General features: G+C 43.3%; 1 protein-coding gene and 1 pseudogene across 6 annotated transcripts in view; both read left to right on the plus strand.

Moving 5' to 3' along the window:
* Positions 1-19,743, plus strand: part of LOC129701414 (thrombospondin type-1 domain-containing protein 4-like) — a 552,304-nt gene that overhangs the window by 142,193 nt on the left and 390,368 nt on the right. For all 6 annotated transcript variants that reach the window (XM_055642598.1, XM_055642615.1, XM_055642572.1 and 3 more), the window contains one exon: positions 4,484-4,620. In XM_055642598.1, the coding sequence (XP_055498573.1) occupies positions 4,484-4,620 (137 nt within the window). The remainder of the gene's footprint in view (positions 1-4,483; positions 4,621-19,743) is intronic.
* LOC129705174 (U1 spliceosomal RNA) lies at positions 9,300-9,452 on the plus strand (annotated as a pseudogene).

Genomic DNA, 19,743 nt, shown 5'->3' on the forward strand with positions numbered 1-19,743 from the left:
GGAAGGAACGGAGAAAATGAAATGGCGTTGTTTGCCGGAAGCTGGGTGGGAAGAATTGTAGTTAAGCTGGCGGTCAGTGGGCTGTTAGTGGGCTGTTTTGGTTCGCAACATGAATGGCAGGGAAACTTGTCAGATGGATACACAATCCAGGAGAGCCCAGGCTTCATGGTGCCAAAGTCAAGGGGGCTTCTTAGTTTCCCATCCACTTGTTCACCATCCACTTATTCACATCCACATTAAAATGAGGGTCTTACAATTAGATAGAAAAATTCCTGAAACATTTTGCTGACAAAGATATTCACTGACTGAGTTGTTTTAAGAGCGATGATTTGATTACAGATTTTATTCCCCACAAGAATTCTTGAGCACTTAACAGTAAACTTGTCCGTGAGTATAGTTGAGAGGTGTTGACAAGAACTATGTCAGATTCCCCAGGTTGTTTCTCTTTGTGATTAATTGTCGAAAGACACTACATTGTACTAACATGTTTCCGAACAAGTCACAAGGTATATTTGTAATGCCCATTCTGAAGGCAGCTTCCTCTCTTACTGACTGTCCATCTGGTTAAAGCTCAAGCTTTTTTGTAACGATATCAATTTTGGAAAGGCGTGCATTTATGCACGACCTTCACACCTCAGAATAGTTCAAAGCTTGTTTAATTCAGATCTTTCAAAGTCACTGATTTTATGCAGAAACCAAATAAAGCTTGCAAAAGAGGTGGTGACCAGATAATCTGTGTTCAGTGATAGTGGTCAAAAGATAAATTAGCCCAGGACATGAGACCATCTCCCCTGCTCTTCAATTACTGCTGCTATCATCTTAGTAGGAAGCTGATGCATCAGTTCAATGCCTTATCTGAAAGACAGTGTAGTACTCCCACAGTGCCACCTCGAATTAGTGGCCTGTGCTCTCATTTTAAGTCTTGGACCCCCCACTGTTCTCGAATTTTCAATATTTTCCTCAGAAACTGTACCTTGTTCATCTCTGATATTAACGGGACTCTGTGATCATCAACAGACTGGTATCTATATTTTGCAATTTTGAAATGGCCCTTTAAATATCTTAATTATTCATACATATTATTGCCCTATTTTGAATTCGACACTTTCCCACAGCATTTGATAATATGTCGGGTATATTCAACATACCCAAGATATTTGCTTCATGTGACCCCTACACCAGAAGTATAAACCCGTATTTATCAAAGTTCATGTTGCAAGAAGCAACCCATGCAGAAAAATCTTGCAGTCTGGTGCCTTCCTTATTTCTTCCTGTAATTTCATGGCATCCTTCATTATTTTTGGTATGATGCCCATTGCGATTAATTAATTATCATGATGGTCATAGAGTCATAGTCATACAGCGTGGAAACAGGCCCTTCAGCCCAACCTACCCACATCGACCACATGCCCCATCTACATTAGTCCCATCTGCCTGCATTTGGCCCATATCCCTCTAAACCTATCCCATCCATGTACCTGTCTAAATGTTGCTTAAATATTGTAATAGTACCTGCCTCAACTAATTCCTCCAGCAGTTCATTCCATACACCCACCACCTTTTGTGTAAAAAAAAGTTATCCCTCTGGTTCCTATTAAATCTTTTCCCCCCTCGCCTTAAACCTGTATCCTCTGGTTCTTGATTCCCCTACTCTGGGCAAGAGACTCTGTGTGTCTACCCAATCTATTCCTCTCATGGTTTTGTGCACCTCCATAAGATTACCCCTCAACCTCCTGCATGTCCAAGGAATAGAGTCCTAGCCTGCTCAACCTCTCCCCCTTTAGCTCAGGCCCTCGAGTCCTGGCAACATCCTTGTAAATCTTCTCTGCACCCTTTCCAGATTGCCAACATCTTTCCTATGACATGGTGCCCAAAATTGGACATAATACTCTAAATGTGGTCTCACCAACATGGGAAGTGGTGTACTTACTTTCTGTGGAGGAATGTAAGTACACATACATTTCCTAGTAACGTCTATGTTAAAGTTAGACAGCATTCATGTTAATGCTGAAGACCAAACTTTCTGAGGAATCCTCACTTATTGTGTTCCTATTGTACACTGATGTTAGATTCCTCACAAAGTCCAGTTATGGAAAGCTGACTTAGAAACATAGACATAGAAACATAGAAAATAGGTGCAGGAGTAGGCCATTCGGCCCTTCGAGCCTGCACCGCCATTCAATATGATCATGGCTGATCATCCAACTCAGTATCCTGTTCCTGCCTTCTCTCCATACCCCCTGACCCCTTTAGCCACAAGGGCCACATCTAACTCCCTCTTAAATATAGCCAATGAACTGGCCTCAACTACCTTCTGCGGCAGAGAATTCCAGAGATTCATCACTCTCTGTGTGAAAAATGTTTTCCTCATCTCGGTCCTAAAAGATTTCTCCCTTATCCTTAAACTGTGACCCCTTGTTCTGGACTTCCCCAACATCGGGAACAATCTTCCTGCATCTAGCCTGTCCAACCCCTTAAGAATTTTGTAAGTTTCTATAAGATCCACCCTCAATCTTCTAAATTCTAGCGAGTACAAACCGAGTCTATCCAGTCTTTCTTCATATGAAAGTCCTGACATCCCAGGAATCAGTCTGGTGAACCTTCTCTGTACTCCCTCTATGGCAAGAATGTCTTTCCTCAGATTAGGAGACCAAAACTGTACGCAATACTCCAGGTGTGGTCTCACCAAGAATCTGTACAACTGCAGTAGAACCTCCCTGCTCCTATACTCAAATCCTTTTGCTATGAATGCTAACATACCATTCGCCTTCTTCGCTGCCTGCTGCACCTACATGCCTACTTTTAATGACTGGCGTACCATGACACCCAGGTCTCGTTGCATCTCCCCCTTTCCTAATCGGCCACTATTCAGATAATAATCTACCTTCCTGTTTTTGCCACCAAAGTGGATAACCTCACATTTATCCACATTATACTGCATCTGCCATGCATTTGCCCACTCACCCAGCCTATCCAAGTCACCGGGCAGCCTCTTAGCATCCTCCTCACAGCTAACACTGCCCCCCAGCTTAGTGTCATCAGCAAACTTGGAGATGTTGCATTCAATTCCCTCGTCCAAATCATTAATATATATCGTAAATAGCTGGGGTCCCAGAACTGAGCCTTGCGGTACCTCACTAGTCACTGCCTGCCAATGTGAAAAGGACCCGTTTACTCCTACTCTTTGCTTCATCTAGTCTCCCAGCTGTTGGTGTGGGCAGTGAACTTACTCTGTTAGATATAGTGCAGTAGAGAAGAATGGCCCCAAGTAGGAGAGGCATATATATTTCTGGTCAGTTACATTTTCTAAATTGATGGAAATAATAAATATATTTAAATATATTTAATGTTAACTCAAAGGTGCTGGACCTTCTGTTAGGAAATGAGACAGGTCAGGTGGCAGAGGTAAGTGTTGGGGAACCGTTCGGGTCCAGTGATCACAATACCATTAGTTTCAATATAATTATGGAAAGGGTCAGAACTGGACCTAGGGTTGAGATTTTTGATTGGAGAAAGGCTAACTTTGAGGAGATGCGAAGGTGAGGTGAAAGTAAATCCAAAGGGTTTCTACAGCTATATTAATAGCAAAAGGATAACAAGGGATACAATTGGTCCATTAGAGAGTCAGAGTGGACAGCTATCTGCAGAGCCAAAAGAGATGGGGGAGATATTGAACAATTTATTTTCTTCGGTATTCACCAAGGAGAAGGATATTGAATTATGTGAGGTAAGGGAAACAAGTAGAGTAGCTATGGAAGCTATGAGATTCAAAGAAGAGGAAGTTCTGACACTTTTGAAAAATATAAAAGTGGATAAGTCTCCAAGTCCAGACAGGATATTCCCTAGGACATTGAGGGAAGTTAGTGTAGAAATAGCAGGGGCTATGACAGAAATATTTCAAATGTCATTAGAAATGGGAATAGTGCCGGAGGATTGGCATACTGCGCATGTTGTTCCATTGTTTAAAAAGGGGTCTAAGAGTAAACCTAGCAATTATAGACCTGTTAGTTTGATGTCAGTGGTGGGCAAATTAATGGAAAGGATACTTAGAGATAATATATATAAGCATCTGGATAAACAGGATCTGATTAGGAACAGTCAACATGGATTTGTGCCTGGAAGGTCATGTTTGACTAATCTTCTTGAATTTTTTGAAGAGGTTACTCGGGAAATTGATGAGGGTAAAGCAGTGGATGTTGTCTATATGGACTTCAGTAAGGCCTTTGACAAGGTTCCTCATGGAAGGTTGGTTAAGGAGGTTCAATTGTTGGGTATTAATGGTGGAGTAGCAAGATGGATTCAACAGTGGCTGAATGGGAGATGCCAGAGAGTAATGGTGGATGGCTGTTTGTCAGGTTGGAGGCCAGTGACTAGTGGGGTGCACCAGGGATCTGCTGCAGGGTGTTATGACTCTATAATAAATTAATATATCCAGTTTTTTTATAAGCTTATGTCTCAACATTTGATTTTTCTTCCTTTTCAGTAACAGATGACCAAAAATGTGAGTTGAACTGTAAAGCCATTGGGTACAAGTTTTACATCCGCCATGCGCCTCAAGTCATTGATGGAACTCCTTGTGAACCTGGCTCTTTGAACATTTGTGTCAATGGACGGTGCAAGGTAAGATTGAAGTTGGGTTTTGCCTTTTTGTCGTCTCAAGTTTCATTGTTTAGGAATCAAAAGGTTACTTTCAGAATTTCCAGCCACCATTCCACAGCGTAAACTTGGCACGGACTAACTGGAAACCCTCACATTTCAACAGGATTTCCATTGTCCTTAATCATTGTTATAAAGGGAGAATGGGGGCAGCTCCAGAAATTCCTATGTTCATTGCATTGAATGCATTAGCTGTCACCGTTTCAACAAAAGCTCAAATCCGTATCACAGGATCAACTAATACGAAAAAAATCCTGAGCAATGATGAGTGATGTTGGAAAGCTAATTTGTGAGATGTCTGATCAGAGAAAGATTTGAAAATAAAATTGGTTAGATGTTTTGAAAGCACCATATTTGAAGGAATGTGGGTTGGCACATTAACTGCTGAGGACAGCTACAGTACATTACCAGTTGGATTTATTGACTTCATGTTGTTGTTGCTGGTTTACATTCGCTGTGTAAAATAGGGTGGGAAAATTATTTACTGTAAAGCAATATCATATCTTAAACATATCTTGCAGTCATTCATTTAGCTTCTGGAATTATCAGTCAGTAAATATGGAAGAAACGTTTATAATTATACTCAGTTCAATATTATCAGATTTTTTATTATTGTTAATTTTCAGATCTGAAATGCTCATGCAAGTACTGAATGTATAGTATTGTTTCTATTGCTCTTTCAAATATACATGAATAAAAATTAACTCTAAGTCACTGTGCTAAATAGTCACACAACATAGCAGATGCTACTTTGGTGCTTTGAGGTTCCACCTCAACATTTTTCTGCATGTGGACTGAAACTTTTATATAACTGTTGTTGTATTATATGGATTTTCTTTTTAACTAATAGAGAGCAATGAAAATAAGTGTTTTAATGAAACTGCAGTGAAACTGTAAACTCAATGAGGTTTTGCCACCTGAATATGTTGTTGAAAATTGAACTATATAATTTTGACTTCATCATCTATGAAGGATTTAGGAAGTGGATATAATTGCAGCAAGCACTGGCATGTTTTAACTGTGTAAATCTTGGACATCCCCAGTAACAACTTGTTTGCTGTAGAAAAAATAAATTGCTGCAGGGCAACAAGATACAGGTAGCTGCAAATCCAATCCAACTGTTAAATTAACATTTGGTGTTGACAAGATGAGCGAATGATTTTTGTAATTTTGAAATGGCCTTTTAAATATCTTAAATAAACAGTTACACGCAGATATAATTACGCAGTGTGGATTCAGTGCATATATGTATTGCTTCATTGTAAATTTGGAGTTGAAACAGCTGGATTTATTGTGCTTTGCTGACCTTGGCATTAAGCAAAAAAGTGTAACGTACTAACTTACAATTCAATTTTTGAAGATAGCACATTAAGGCTGGATCTGGAAACGCAATCTCATTTGAGAAAAGATTTTAGCTGGGCGAATGTCTCAGGAAATGGAGAGATTGTGCCAACGTTTTATAAATTTGCTCCCTACAATAACATTGCCCACTGTGGTAACCAGATAATAAATAGCATAGGCGTTCTTGAACTTGTGCCTGTTATCGTAGATTGGAAGAAGCACAAGTGAGTCGCTGCTTCGCCTGGAAAGAGTGTTGGATGCCTAGAAGGAGGGAAGGGAAGATGTGTTGCATTGCCTGTGGGTACAAGGGAACGTGTCGTAAGGGGTGTGGGTGGTTGATGGGAATGGAGGAGTTGACTAAGGACCGCAAAGGAAACTGTCCCTCCGAAACGCTATCTTAGTTTAGTTCAGTTTAGTTTAGAGATACAGCATGGAAGAAGGCCCTTTGGCCCATTGACTCCGCCCTGACCTGCGATATCTGCATATTAACACAATCCTACACACACTGGATATTTTTACATTTAGACCAAGCCAATTAACCTACAAGCCTGTACACCTTTGGAGTGTGGGAGCAAACTGAAGATCTCGGAGAAAACCCACGCGGTCACGGGGAGAACGTACAAACTCCGTATTCTGGATTGAACCCGAGTCTCTGGCGCTGTAAAGCAGCAACTCTACCGCAGCGCCACTGTGCCGCCCTATCTGTATTTCAGCTGTATTCTTTTAGTTCATGTCCTCACCCTCTAACTTCTCTCACTCAATCATTGACCCGATAACTATGTCTGCAACCGACCCCCATGTCACCAGGATTGAACCCTAACAAAGGCAAACCCCTCCCTCAGACTCCCAGCAACATCATCAGCTTCCTTTGTCTCCTTTGAAGTTCTGATGAAGGTTCTCCAACCTGAAACGTTTCTCTTCCCGCAGCTCTAGTCTGACCGGTTGAGTATTTCTGGCATTTTCTAAATTTCCGGCATCTGCGAGTTTATCTTCATCCTTTGGGTGAAAAAGGGATGAACTCCTTAAAGGTCTCAACGTCTTAAAGTTTGTTCCTGTGACTCAGTGTTATCACAAAAGAAGTGCAGCAAGGAATTGTGCTTCTAGCAATGTTACAAAATTTTGAGATTTAAAAAATCAAGTCTGCAATTTATCCCATCAGATAAAGCACCTCCTCCACTCTAACACTGAACACCGGTGTGCCACAGGGCTGTGTGCTCAGCCCTCTCCTCTACTCCCTCTTCACCCATGACTGCGTCCCTAAGTATGGCTCCAACGCCATCATAAAATTTGCCGATGACACCACGGTGGTAGGACTGATCAGCGACAACAACGAATCAGCCTATAGGGAGGAGGTCCAGAACCTGGCAGCTTGGTGTGCCAACAATAACCTCGTCCTCAACTCCAAGAAGACGAAGGAAATCATTGCTGACTTCAGGAAGACCTGAGGTGGCAGACATACCCCCATCTACATAAACGGGACTGAGGTGGAGCGCGTCTCCAACTACAAATTCCTCGGGGCACACATCTCAGAGGATCTGTCCTGGTCCCTCAATACCACCAAACTGATCAAAAAGGCGCAGCAGCGCCTTTACTTTCTGAGGAGGCTCAAGAAAGCTCACCTGTCCCCCCAGATCCTGTCTAACATCTACCGCTGTACCATCGAAAGCATCCTGACCACCTGCTTCACGGTATGGTACAGCTGCTGCACCGCAGCTGACAGGAAGGCACTGCAACGAGTGGTGAAAACCGCTCAGCACATCATCGGTGCCCCGCTCCCTGCCATGGATGCCCTCCACCACAAACGGTGTCTGAGACGGGCCGGGAAAATCATCAAGGACTCCTCTCACCCTAACCATGGACTGTTTGCCCTCCTCCCATCAGGGAGGCGGTACAGAAGCCTCAGGTCTCGCACAAGCAGGCTGAGGAACAGCTTTTTCAACAACACCATTACACTGCTGAACTCATAGATATCTTTAGACTCTCCCATTTGTGTACAGTTATTTGCCTATGTACCAGTTTTAATTCATCCACAATCCACACATTGTTAACCAGTATTTTTTATTTTTATTGTATGCTTATTTTGTATTTTTATTTTTATTTCTACTATCTTGCAATATGACTATGACCAGACGCTAAACTGCATTTTGTCATACCTATACTCGTATTTGTGCAATGACAATAAAGTTGAATTGAATTGAATAAAAATAAGTTTAATTTGATGCCTAATTTTACTTCGGAGTCACGTGAGTGACTACGTGAAGAACCCGCTCAGTGCGCAGGTGCGGCATTATCGTCCAGCTGTGCACACGCGGCCCAGCGGGAGTCGGGCGCTACTGCAAACCAGCCTGAAATAAGGAACGTTAGGTAAGTACCTACCTTAATCGGGCCTTGTGTTTTTTGCTCCAGGGGGAGCAAAGCAGCAGAGAAAGCGGCCCCGTTCGACTCCAGCGAAGGAGCCGACAGTGGAGGGGGATAGGCGCAAACGGGACCGCACACGCTGCGGACCACTGACAGGGAGCTGCGCTGATGCCGGTCCGCTGAACAGCTGTTCGATTAACAGCAGCGGACCGGAGGGAAATTTAAAACCCGACCGGCAACCCCTGCAGACTCCCGACAAGGAGAATCGCCGCCCGGGAACCGCTAGAATGCCGCCCAAAAACGGCAGGCAGCCTCTAACAGGTAAGACAACCTTACCAAAAATACAGGTTCTACATGAATCAACTTTCCTCCAACTCTGGAACAGGCTGGAGACAGCAAAAACAAGTATGTCTGTCTCCCCAAGCCATAGGAGGTCATGGAGCTAAAAACCTCCAGAAAAACGAGGGGTCACTGGCTGAATGCCAAAGGAGCTAACACTCCCACCCCAGTGCTATTGCACTAGCCATCTCCCTTGTCGAGGGATTGATGCGACAACGGAGGTAGGGCATATGCCTCCTCCACAGAATTTACAGCAACCCTTTGCTCCATCTTTATTCGAGGCTAGCAAAGGAGGCCATGGCTGGGCTGGCTCACACGCTGGGCAGGCGGACGAGAACAGGAGTATGCCAGGGGAGCAGGATCAGGAAGAGCTGCTGGGTGTCGTGGGCCACTATATGGCACCTCCACGCGCAGGAAGACTACTGGAACCCAGATGGCAGCCAGTATCAACCATCTTTCCAACAAAGCCCTGCAGGAGAAGGCCTTTCTAGAGGTCAAATCTGCAGGCAGCTGGGTCAGCAGACTCACAGTCAAGAGCTAAAGAAGCAGCGAATTCTGAAGCTCCTAACATCGAAAATCACCGCCTTTGCTCGTTTCCACGGATCATACTTACCTGGCAGGCGAGACACCATGATCACCAAGGTGGTTCTCCCACGACGAGGCTATCCCATTGCACTTCGGGTGTGCTGACGCCTGCGATGTCCCCAAATGCGGGATACTCGACTGCCAAATTTGTGGCATATAAGACCTGCCCTCAACCCCAAATATGCGGGGCTATGCAAAACCGCTGCAGCGGGAAGAGAGGCAGCTAAACCTGTGCGCCTCATGAGGGCAGGCCCGGGAACGAGCAGGACATCTCATCCAACACCCAGCTGGCAGCACCCCTCGGCATCCACCAGTCAACACCCACATCCAAGGACTGGTGAAAGCTCGGGGACCGCTGCTTATTACCCCCAAAGGTCTTTTTTAGACAGGGGCCCAGAGCGGAACCGTTGGAAAATGCGCCGCCCCACCGACAGCACCAGCATACCAGCAAAACTGAGCCTTCATGAAAAAACAATGAACATGGAGGTAGGTAGTCTGGTTCCTCCCAGTTTACACAAAATAAGGGTGCTCTACTAACTGGGGGGGCATTTACACTTGTTTAAAAAAGCATGGGGTACTGTCACAAATAACAAATATATACTCAACAGTATTAGTGGATAAAAACTTGAATTCAAATTGGGCATATTACCGCCAGTTCAGCAATGCGCCCATAGGGCATTTTCCCTCTAAGAAAGAGAAGCGAGAAGGTCAAGCTGAACTAGAAAGGCTCATTACAAAAGGGATCATGAGAAAAAACCAAACATGAACCATTGGAATTTGTATCGAATATATTCACCAAAACTACAAAAGATGGTGGATGTCGCATCATCATTGACCTACATCACTAAATAAATCTGTTGAGTATATACACTTTAAGATGGAGACGTTTTGTCACTGCCAGACATCTGATCTCCAAAGGATACTTTATGGCAAGCATTGATATGTAAGATGCTTACTATTTAATACACATACACACGGATCATTGTAGATACCTAAAATTTATCTGGATGGGGCAACAATGGGAGTATAGAGCATTCCCAATGGTCTAACTTCAGCCTTAAACTAATTACAAAAATACTAAAAATAGCCATGAAAATATTAAGAAAACAAGCATAATCATGGCATATATTGGATGATATCCTCATATCAGGAAAAACAAATGAATTAGCTGTGGCAGCAGTTCTAGCTACGAAACAGCTCCTTAAAACACTGAGGTTCATCCTACACCCAGATAAACCAAAATTGAAGCCGTTAACTACCATGGATTATCTGGGCTTTAATATCTATTCTATCCATATGACTGTTACTTTGCCAAGGTGCTTGGGTCACTATAATCAAATCATGAATGTACCCACTGAAGCTATATCAGAATTACAGTGGTGGGCAGACAATGTTTGGCACAGTTTCAGCCCTATTATTATCACCAATCCTAACTTGGTTATTAAAAACCGATGCCAGTGCTTTAGGCTGGGGAGCAACTAACTCCGTATCCAGCACAGGTAACAGACAGTTGCTTTCCGAGAATTATAACTACTATTAATTCTAATTCACACATGCACTGACTTCACTGCCCAACACGGACTTCCATCTGTATATACGTATATATGTATGTAGCGCCGCAGAAATTGTGCACCTATCCCGCCCCCACCCCCCCCACCCCCTTCTCCCTTCTGTTTTTTGTTTTTTCTGTTTCTTGTTTTTTGTGTGCTAAATTGTATGTATGCACTGAGTACGAGCAGCTTTCAGTTTCACTGTACATGTATAGTGACAATAAATGGCATATCTATCTATATCTATATCTAGATGGGCCAATTCAGAATCATCGTTACTACATACACTGGGCATCAACTATTTGGGATTGGTGGTCACCTATTGGGTTAAAAGCATATGCATTTCAAATGCAGCACGTGCATGTACGGTTACGGATTGGTAATACTATCGTGGTGGCTTATATTAACCATATGGGGAGCATAAAATCATTATCGTGCAACAAATTGGTCAAACAGATCTGGCAATGGTGTGTCAAAAGACATTTTTACTATCGGCTGCCTATCTCCTAGGTAAGCTAGAACACAGTGGGAGACACCACGTCACGGGGGAAAAATTTATGATAACATTGAATGGATGTCAAACCCAAAATATCTGCTAAAGTTATTAAGCAATTTGAACGCCAGATATCAATTTGGTTGCAACAAGACGGAATCACCAGTAACCTATGTGTGTGACTTAGGAACCAGATCAGAGGCAGCAGCGGTAGATGCCTACACGCTGGATAGGGGGAATTTCTGCTTTTGCTTCCCTCCCTTCTGCCTCATCAGTCGGGCACTTCGCAATACAGATGGAATCTGCCTCTGGGATATTGAAGATGCCCGACCGGCCTACATAGCCATGGTTCCCAGTTCATCACGACATGGTGGTCGAGTCACCTATGGATTTCCCTAGTGGACCACGGTTGTTGACTCACCCAGTATCAGGCATAAGCCACCCATGCCATAAAAATGAACCATTACCACCATGTCGGCATCCCTGCGAACAGTCACCAAGAGCAAACATGGGAAAAATACTGCCACGACGCAGGGACAACATACGAATCTACTCAACCACTGACGTATTGGAGTTCCTGGACCATCTACACCATGATGAAAAGGTGAGTTACAGTGCCGTAAATACAGCATGAAGCGCCCTGTCTGCTTATTTAAAAACAGCAGGACAGCAGAGCATGGGATCCCATCCACTGAAGATAAAACTTATGAAGGGCATTTACAATAACAAGCCCCAAAACCCAGGTATACCCATGCATGGGATATCAGTGTGATATTGACATATCTCAGAGAATGGCCACCAGCTAGATCCCTCAGTCTTGCACAATCTATGTTAAAAACGCTCATGCTTATGGCTCTCGTATCCGCTCACAGAGTCCAGTCACTCCATAAAACTAAGACTGGATAACATGGTGATCACCCCAGACTGCATTACGTTCATCATTCTAGGTCTGGTAAAAACCAAAGCGACCAGGAACGCCCAATTCACTGGTGGTATTCCGGGCCTACCCTCCAGAGTCCAGGTTGAGTGTGGTGACCCATCTACAACAATATATAGACACAACCCACAATCTTAGAGGGAGAGGAAAAGCCTATGGGTCAACCACAAGAAACCCCAAGATGGGGTAACGAGCCAAACCACTTCAAGGTGGCTCAAACAGGTACTGAAAGCTGCCGGAATAGATAATAATACATTTAAATCCCATTCCACTAGGGCAGCATTGATATCAGCGGCTGAACGAATGGACGTCCCGGTTGACCACATTCTCAATACGGCAGGATGGTCAAGGGAAACGACGTTCAGAATATTTTTATTGTAAACCGTTGATAAGCCTGATTTAATTGCAGACAGAATATTACAAACTGCAAATATTTAATTTAAGCTCAGGGGAGCTATTTATGTTGTTATTGTTAATAAATACCTTTCTGTTTCTTGAGAAAGCAGATCCATTGGTTGATTACGATAACACTTCCTCCCTCAAGAACTTCGGCAGTGAGTGAAATTAAAACTGTTACACGGTTTGAAATCACAGACCTTTGAAATTTTCACGTAGTCACTCACATGACTCCGAAGTAAAATAGTAAGATTAAACGAGTACTTACCAGTACGAAGTTTGATCTGTATTTTATGAGGAGTTACGATGAGGGATTACGTGCCCTCCGCTCCCACCCTCATTATATAGATCAAACTAGTAAGCTGATGTCTCCTTGATCTTTACTATGTTTACTTCAAATATTGTGTCTATCTGTGATTCCACACCGCTGCTTCGAAGTATGCCGCACCTGCGCACTGAGCGGGTTCTTCACGTAATCCCTCATCGTAACTCCTCATAAAATACAGATCAAACTTCGTACTGGTAAGTACTCGTTTAATCTTACTATTCACTTTCATATCTTCAGTATTAAAAAAGTTATGGCCATTTTCATACTCTGAAATTAGCATCTTGTTCCCTATCACTTTTCCATCGACTTAACTCAAAAGCTGTGATTAAGGACAGTCAATTACCCATAACTTTCTTAAAAATTAAGAGAACTGAATGAAATGTTCAGTTATTATAGATTAAAGCATTCTTAAACAAATATGAAACAATCTTATTTGGATGACCTGAAATTAAAGCATATAATTAGTTAGTTACTTAATTGTAGCTAATTACAAAATTCAATTACTAGATCTAAACATCTATCCATTTCTTAAGAAAAGGTTAACATTTTTAAATAGTCTGTGTACAAATAACATTCACACAAGAATTCACAATATAACATGATTTTTAAATGAATGTCATGAATTTATAGGCCAAATGGATGGAATTTAATGTTTAATTCCAGTAAATTAATGGACATTTAAATCGTCTTGCGTGTGGGTTTTTGTGGAACGCGATCGCTTGGAACGTTGTGGTGAATTTGAACCCAATATCGGCAGGAAAAACACTGCTGGTTCGTATGGGGCCAAAATCACATTTTTGCCAAGGAAATTTTGATTAAAGTCATCCCAAGAAGCAAATTTAGATGTAAAATAGACGACTTTCTGTCCCCTACTTGAGATCCGTCACGTTGTCGGCATTGACAGCGTTAGAAGTAGCTTTTTATTTTAATCCAGTGATTAAATTGTCGCACGATTTTAAAAAAAACCCATATCAGAACGGAAGTCCAGTCGATTGTTCTGCAGCAGCTGGCAGCCCGAGGCATTTTAATCCCGCCCACCCCCCCCTCAAAGGCGCCAAATACGCGCACACGACCAGTGGCAGAACTGCAGCGCCGCTGAAGGTAAGTTTTGTAACATCACTAGTACTTCCATCTGGTATTACTTTCCCTGAATAAACCAAAACAAACAGAAACAGTGTCTTTAAAATTTATGCCCTCAGGGTCTGTATTGTCACACTTTGTGCTGCTTGGGCCAGAGACATGCCCAGCATGGGTTGCAAGTCCTATGTTACCCAGTTAAATATAGCTTTGTGTAACCTTTGGGTGTTCCTTGAAAATATTATTTAATGATCTCAGATTCCTGCCTTTGAATGTAATCCAAGGAATGAAATGCCTGTTAACAAACAAACCCTGAGAATTTCAGCTCAACATTTCCATGTGTACATAAATACATAGACAATAGGTGCAAGAGTAGGCCATTTGACCCTCCGGGCCAGCACCACCATTCAATGTGATCATGGCTGATCATCCACAATCAGTACCCCGTTCCTTCTCCCCATATCGCTTGATTCCGCTAGCTTTAAGAGCTCTATCTAACTATCTTTTGAAAGCATCCAGTGAATCGGCCTCCACTGCCTTCTGAGGCAGAGAATTCCACAAATTCACAACTGTGTGAAAAAGCTTTTCCTCATCTCAGTTCTAAATGGCCTACCCCTTTTTCTTGCCCCCTGGTTCTGGACTCCCCAACATCGGGAACATGTTTCCTGCATCTAGTGTGTCCAATCCCTTAATAATTTTATATGTTTCTATAAGATCCCCCTCTCATCCTTCAAAATTCCAGTGTATACAAGCTCAGTCGCACCATTCTTTCATCATATGACAGACCCGCCATCCCGGAAATTAACCTTATGAACCTACGCTGCACTCCCTCAATAGCAAGAATGTTCTTCCTCAAATTAGGAGACCAAAACTGCGCACAATACTCCAGGTGTGGTCTTACCAGGGCCCTGTACAACTGCAGAAAGACAGTTGTTGAGTATAGGAGCAGTGGTTTGGGATGATAATCTCATGTCGGCAGCGCGTGAGTATAGGAGCAGTGGTTTGGGATGATAATCTCATGAAAGTCTTCGTCGAGGTACAACATAGAATAGAAGTTGGGAAACGTGGGTGAAGATTGTGAAAAATGAATATAAACTGACAAAACTATGAATGCAGGTAATCTCAGTCAAAAGATGGATAAAGAGGAACTAAAGGTGAATTAGATTTCAACTCAAGGGAATTGTTGTTCCAGGATGCTTAAATATTCCCAAGGGATATATCAAAGATTTTGCCCCTTTGCCCTGGAAATCTTTGCCCAAAACTGCATAAAGTCGAGGAGAAGCATTTCAGATGGTATTGGAGACACTGAAGACATGCATTAGGAGCTCACAGAAGTCCTGTCTTAGTGGAAGACTGCACCACCTCACAAAATGTTCACCCACTTGCTCCATCAAGCGCCTCCTGTCCCATTTGTGGCAGAGTGTGCAGTTTGCCTCATAAGTCACCTCAGTAGCCTCAAGTGGAGTGGAAGCATGTCACCCTCGATCCGGAGGGACTGACTGAGAAGAAGATTTTTACCTTAACAGACGTTTTCCTTGGAGTAGCAAGTCCATGTCTCTGGGATTTGGGAGAGGCCGCACTATGATACTGGACCTCAAGTTCAAGTACAAGTGAGTTTATTGTCATACTGGACCTGATGGGATTATTCTAAGAATGAATGTTTTGAGCATGGCATGTTTTACCACAGTTATCTCTTGTAATAAAAACTACAACCTAATTTAAGAGAATTGGATACAAAGGCTGGAAGAACAATTTGACCCAGTAGGTTCTTGGGCACGGTATAACTGGCTCGATAGTATCTGGCAAGGTGCAGTATTTAGCTGTACAGGATTTGGTTAGCCATTATTTAGCATGTTCCATTATCTGGAACACAGTGGTGTTGGCACCATGAGGTATTTAGCACAATAAACTATGGCATATTTAGCTTTGCTGCATCTGGCGTTGTACAGTATTTTGCACACTATATTTGGCATCAACGCATTCTACTTTACATCTTAAATGTTGAACTCTTGACCATAAATTGTTATTTTACTCTTGCTAAATCTCTGGAGTACTGGGCCTCATGTTTAGTTTACATTACCATGCTAATGGTCTCTCTTTATTTTTATGGCTAGATTTTGTTTCTGTCTGAAGTGCATAATTCAAAATCTAAAAATGTTGAAGTTTTCTGGTTCATTTACCTGCTGTGCTTAGAGTGGCATAATGGCACCGCAGTAGAATTGTTGCCTTGCAGCGCCAGAGACCCGGGTTCATGCCTGAGGACCGGTGCTGTCTATAAGGAGTTTGTACGTTCTCCCCGTGACCACGTCGGATTTCTCCGGGTGCTCTAGTTTCCTCTCGCATTCTATAGACTTGGAGGTTCATTGGTTTCTGTATATTGCCCCTGATGCCTAGGATGGAACTAATTGTTAGACTACAGTTTAGTTTAGTTTAGAGATACAGCATGTAAATAGGCCCTCTGTCCCACCAAGTCTACAGCATCCAGCGATCGCCCATACACGGCTTCTGTATATTGCCCCTGATGCCTATGATGGAACTAGTGTATGGGCAATCACTGGATGCTGTAGACTTGGTGCGACAGAGAGCCTATTTACATGCTCTATCTCTAAACTAAACTAAACTGTAGTCTAACAATTATAGAAGGAAACATGTGATATGGTGCACAGATGATCGAATAGTAGTCACCTACATTAATAGGTATTTACTACTATATTAAGAGTGTGGCCTCATGTGAAATGCACTCTGAGGTTCTGCACAAACTGTCCTTAATTATGAAGTTCAGGGTCATCCACAATGGAAGTGGATAATGGAAGTATCTTTGTTAAAATGCATCCCAGCTCAAAAATATTAATTTAAAACCAGAGTGACACCTTCCCATTCTAGGGATTTCTTTTCCATGTTAAACAAATGTCCTAATGGGCCTGTCCCACTTAGGCGACTTTTTAGGCGACTGCAGGAGAGTATGCAGTCGCCGCATGTTTGCGGGTGGTTGCCGGGGAGTTGCCTTCATGGTTGTGAGGAGTTCCCACAGCCTGGGAACTAGTCACGGCCTCATTATGGTTGGAAGATTAACGGCGACTAGAATGAAGCCGCCGTGGTGAGTAGCGAGAGTTCTCAAGCCGTAGGTGGGTCGCCAGGAGGTCCTAGTGGGTTGTCAGGAGATCGAAGGTTCTCATAGGTTGTAGCCGATGCTGACCGGTGAATTTCATTGGCTCATTGGGGGAAAAAAAGGTAAGCAGTAGTTTTTGGAATCAAGGATAACGGACCGGTAATGTTAAATGTCCGCCGAGCTTCACAGCCGTGTATCTCTGGCTTCTTAAAAGTTGTCTCCACTCCTTCTCCCCGATTCTCCACGCTCTCCCCCCTCTTTTAAAGCACTTACCGTACACTGTGCTTTAGCTGTCTTTTTACAGCACCAACCTTCCTGTTCATCGCGGTGTGTGTCTGTTTCACCTTGGCTTTGCATCATGTGAATTGTTTAGACAGCGCTCCCCCCACTTGCCCTGTCCCCCGCCTGCATAACGGGCTGGCGAAGGAAGCGATGTGTTTGTGTGTGGGCTTGACAGTCGCCGGCAGTCCGCTGAAAAATCGCCTAAGTGGGACAGGCTCATAAGACATTGAAATGTTTTGCATGAAGCTATTGCACCTCAGTCTGCTGGAGTGATGCCTCAGGGTTCTCATTGCATCATGAACTAAGCAGCACCAAAATTTGGAAACAGCTTCAAGGGCCGCCTTTGTGTTATTGTAGAAGTTCAATTTATCATGGTGTGGATATCATGAGAATCCAAGGATCTCTGCTGCTATTATTGTGACGGGACTAAACAATTCTACATTTCTGAAATTTCTGCAAGGTTAAGAATTTGTTTTTTATCAGAAAAATGTAGCTTAATCATATAAATTTACAATGCAGTAAGTTACCTTTACCCTCATCAGCTGTCATTCAACCATGTTTTGATAAATATCTCATGTAACATTTTGAATTTACAGCATAAAGTGGTTAACCCACTGAACTAGTGAAACCAGGGACTAGGTTCATTGATCCAGTGACATGACTTCCAAGCCCAGCTTGGCTACTTGAGTGCATATGTTCAATTGATTACAAACTTAGCATTATGGGCCTGTCCCACGTAGGCGACTGCAGGAGACTATGCAATCGCCACATGTGCGCGGGTGGTTGCCGGGGAGTCGCCTTCATGGTCGTGAGGAGTTCCCGTATTCTGGGAACTAGTCGCGGCCTCATTATGGTCGCCGCAAATTTTTCAACATATTGAAAAATTAGCGGCAACTAGAATGAAGCCGCCGTGGAGAGTTGCGAGAATCCTCGTGCCGTAGGTGGGTCGCCAGGAGGTCCTAGTGTATTGCTAGGAGGTCGAAGGTTCTTGTTGGTTGTAGCCGGTGCTGACCAGTAAATGTCATTGGCACATTGGGGGAAAAAAACGTAAGTAGTAGTTTTCAGAAACAAGGATAATCGACCGGTAGTGTATCTCTGGCTTCTGAAAAGTTGTCTGGCTTCTTAAAAGTTGTCTCCACTCCTTCTCCCTCCTTCTGCCCACCCAACCCACCTCCCCCCCACCCCTCTCTTTTAAAGGTCTTACTGTACACTGTGCTTTAGCCGTCTTAATTACAGCGCCAACCTTTCTGTTCATCGCGGTGTGTGTCTGTATCACATTGGCTTTGCACCGTGTGAATTTCACTCAGACAGCGCTTCCCCCACTTGCCCTGTCCCATGCCTGCAAAACGGGCTGCTGAAGGAAACGATGTATGTGTGCGTTCCACTCTGACAGTCACCGTTCCAGTTGCCGGTTTTTCAGGCGTTCCACTTGTCAGGCGCCAGCAGTCCGCTGAAAAATCGCAGAAGTGGGACAGGCCCATTAGTAATGATCACTGGTGTTTTAGCTGCCTGTCAGCCATTAAAGTGCTTCAGTGAAGGAGATTTGCCACCCTTACCCCGTCCGGCATATCCGGGAAACTGCACCAACAGAAACTGCACCAACAGGTTGATTCTAAACTATCCTCTGAGATAATCCAGCAAGTCGGCACGGCACAGTAGCGCACTGGTAGAGCTGCTGCCTTACAGTGCCAGGGACCCAGGTTTGAACCTAACTATGGGTGCTGTCTGTGAGGAGTTTGTACGTTCTCCCTGTGGACCGCACGTGTTTTCTCCAAGTGCTCTGGCTTCCTTCTACACTCCATAGATGTAAAGGTTTGTAGATTCATTGGCTTCGGTAAAGATTGTAAATTGTCCCTAGTGTGTAGGATAGTGCGAGTGTACGGGAATTGCTGGTCGGCATGGACTCGGTGGACCGAAGGGCCTGTTTCTGCGCTATATCTCTAAACTAAACTAAACAAAAGTACAAAATCATTCAGCACAAGAACAGTTAGAGATGGGCATTAAGTGGTTGTCTTACCAGTCAATAAATAAAATTAAAAATGATATATAAAAACTCAATGATTTTGTCATGTTTTAGTAAATCACACTCGGAAGGGAGGATGGGATACCCTTAATCATGGGCATCATACAGAATATCTTCACTGATGATCAAAAAATTGTGAACAAATGTACATTCAAGAATTGTGGGTTATAAAATCCCAGGAAGGTTGATATAGTTTGTGTATGTTAATTTCCATTAGATTAATAATCTCAAACGTCAACACTTTAAGGGCCCAGGGAATGAAAACAGAA

Source organism: Leucoraja erinacea, chromosome 1, assembly GCF_028641065.1.
Source record: "Leucoraja erinacea ecotype New England chromosome 1, Leri_hhj_1, whole genome shotgun sequence".
NCBI lineage: Eukaryota > Metazoa > Chordata > Chondrichthyes > Rajiformes > Rajidae > Leucoraja > Leucoraja erinaceus.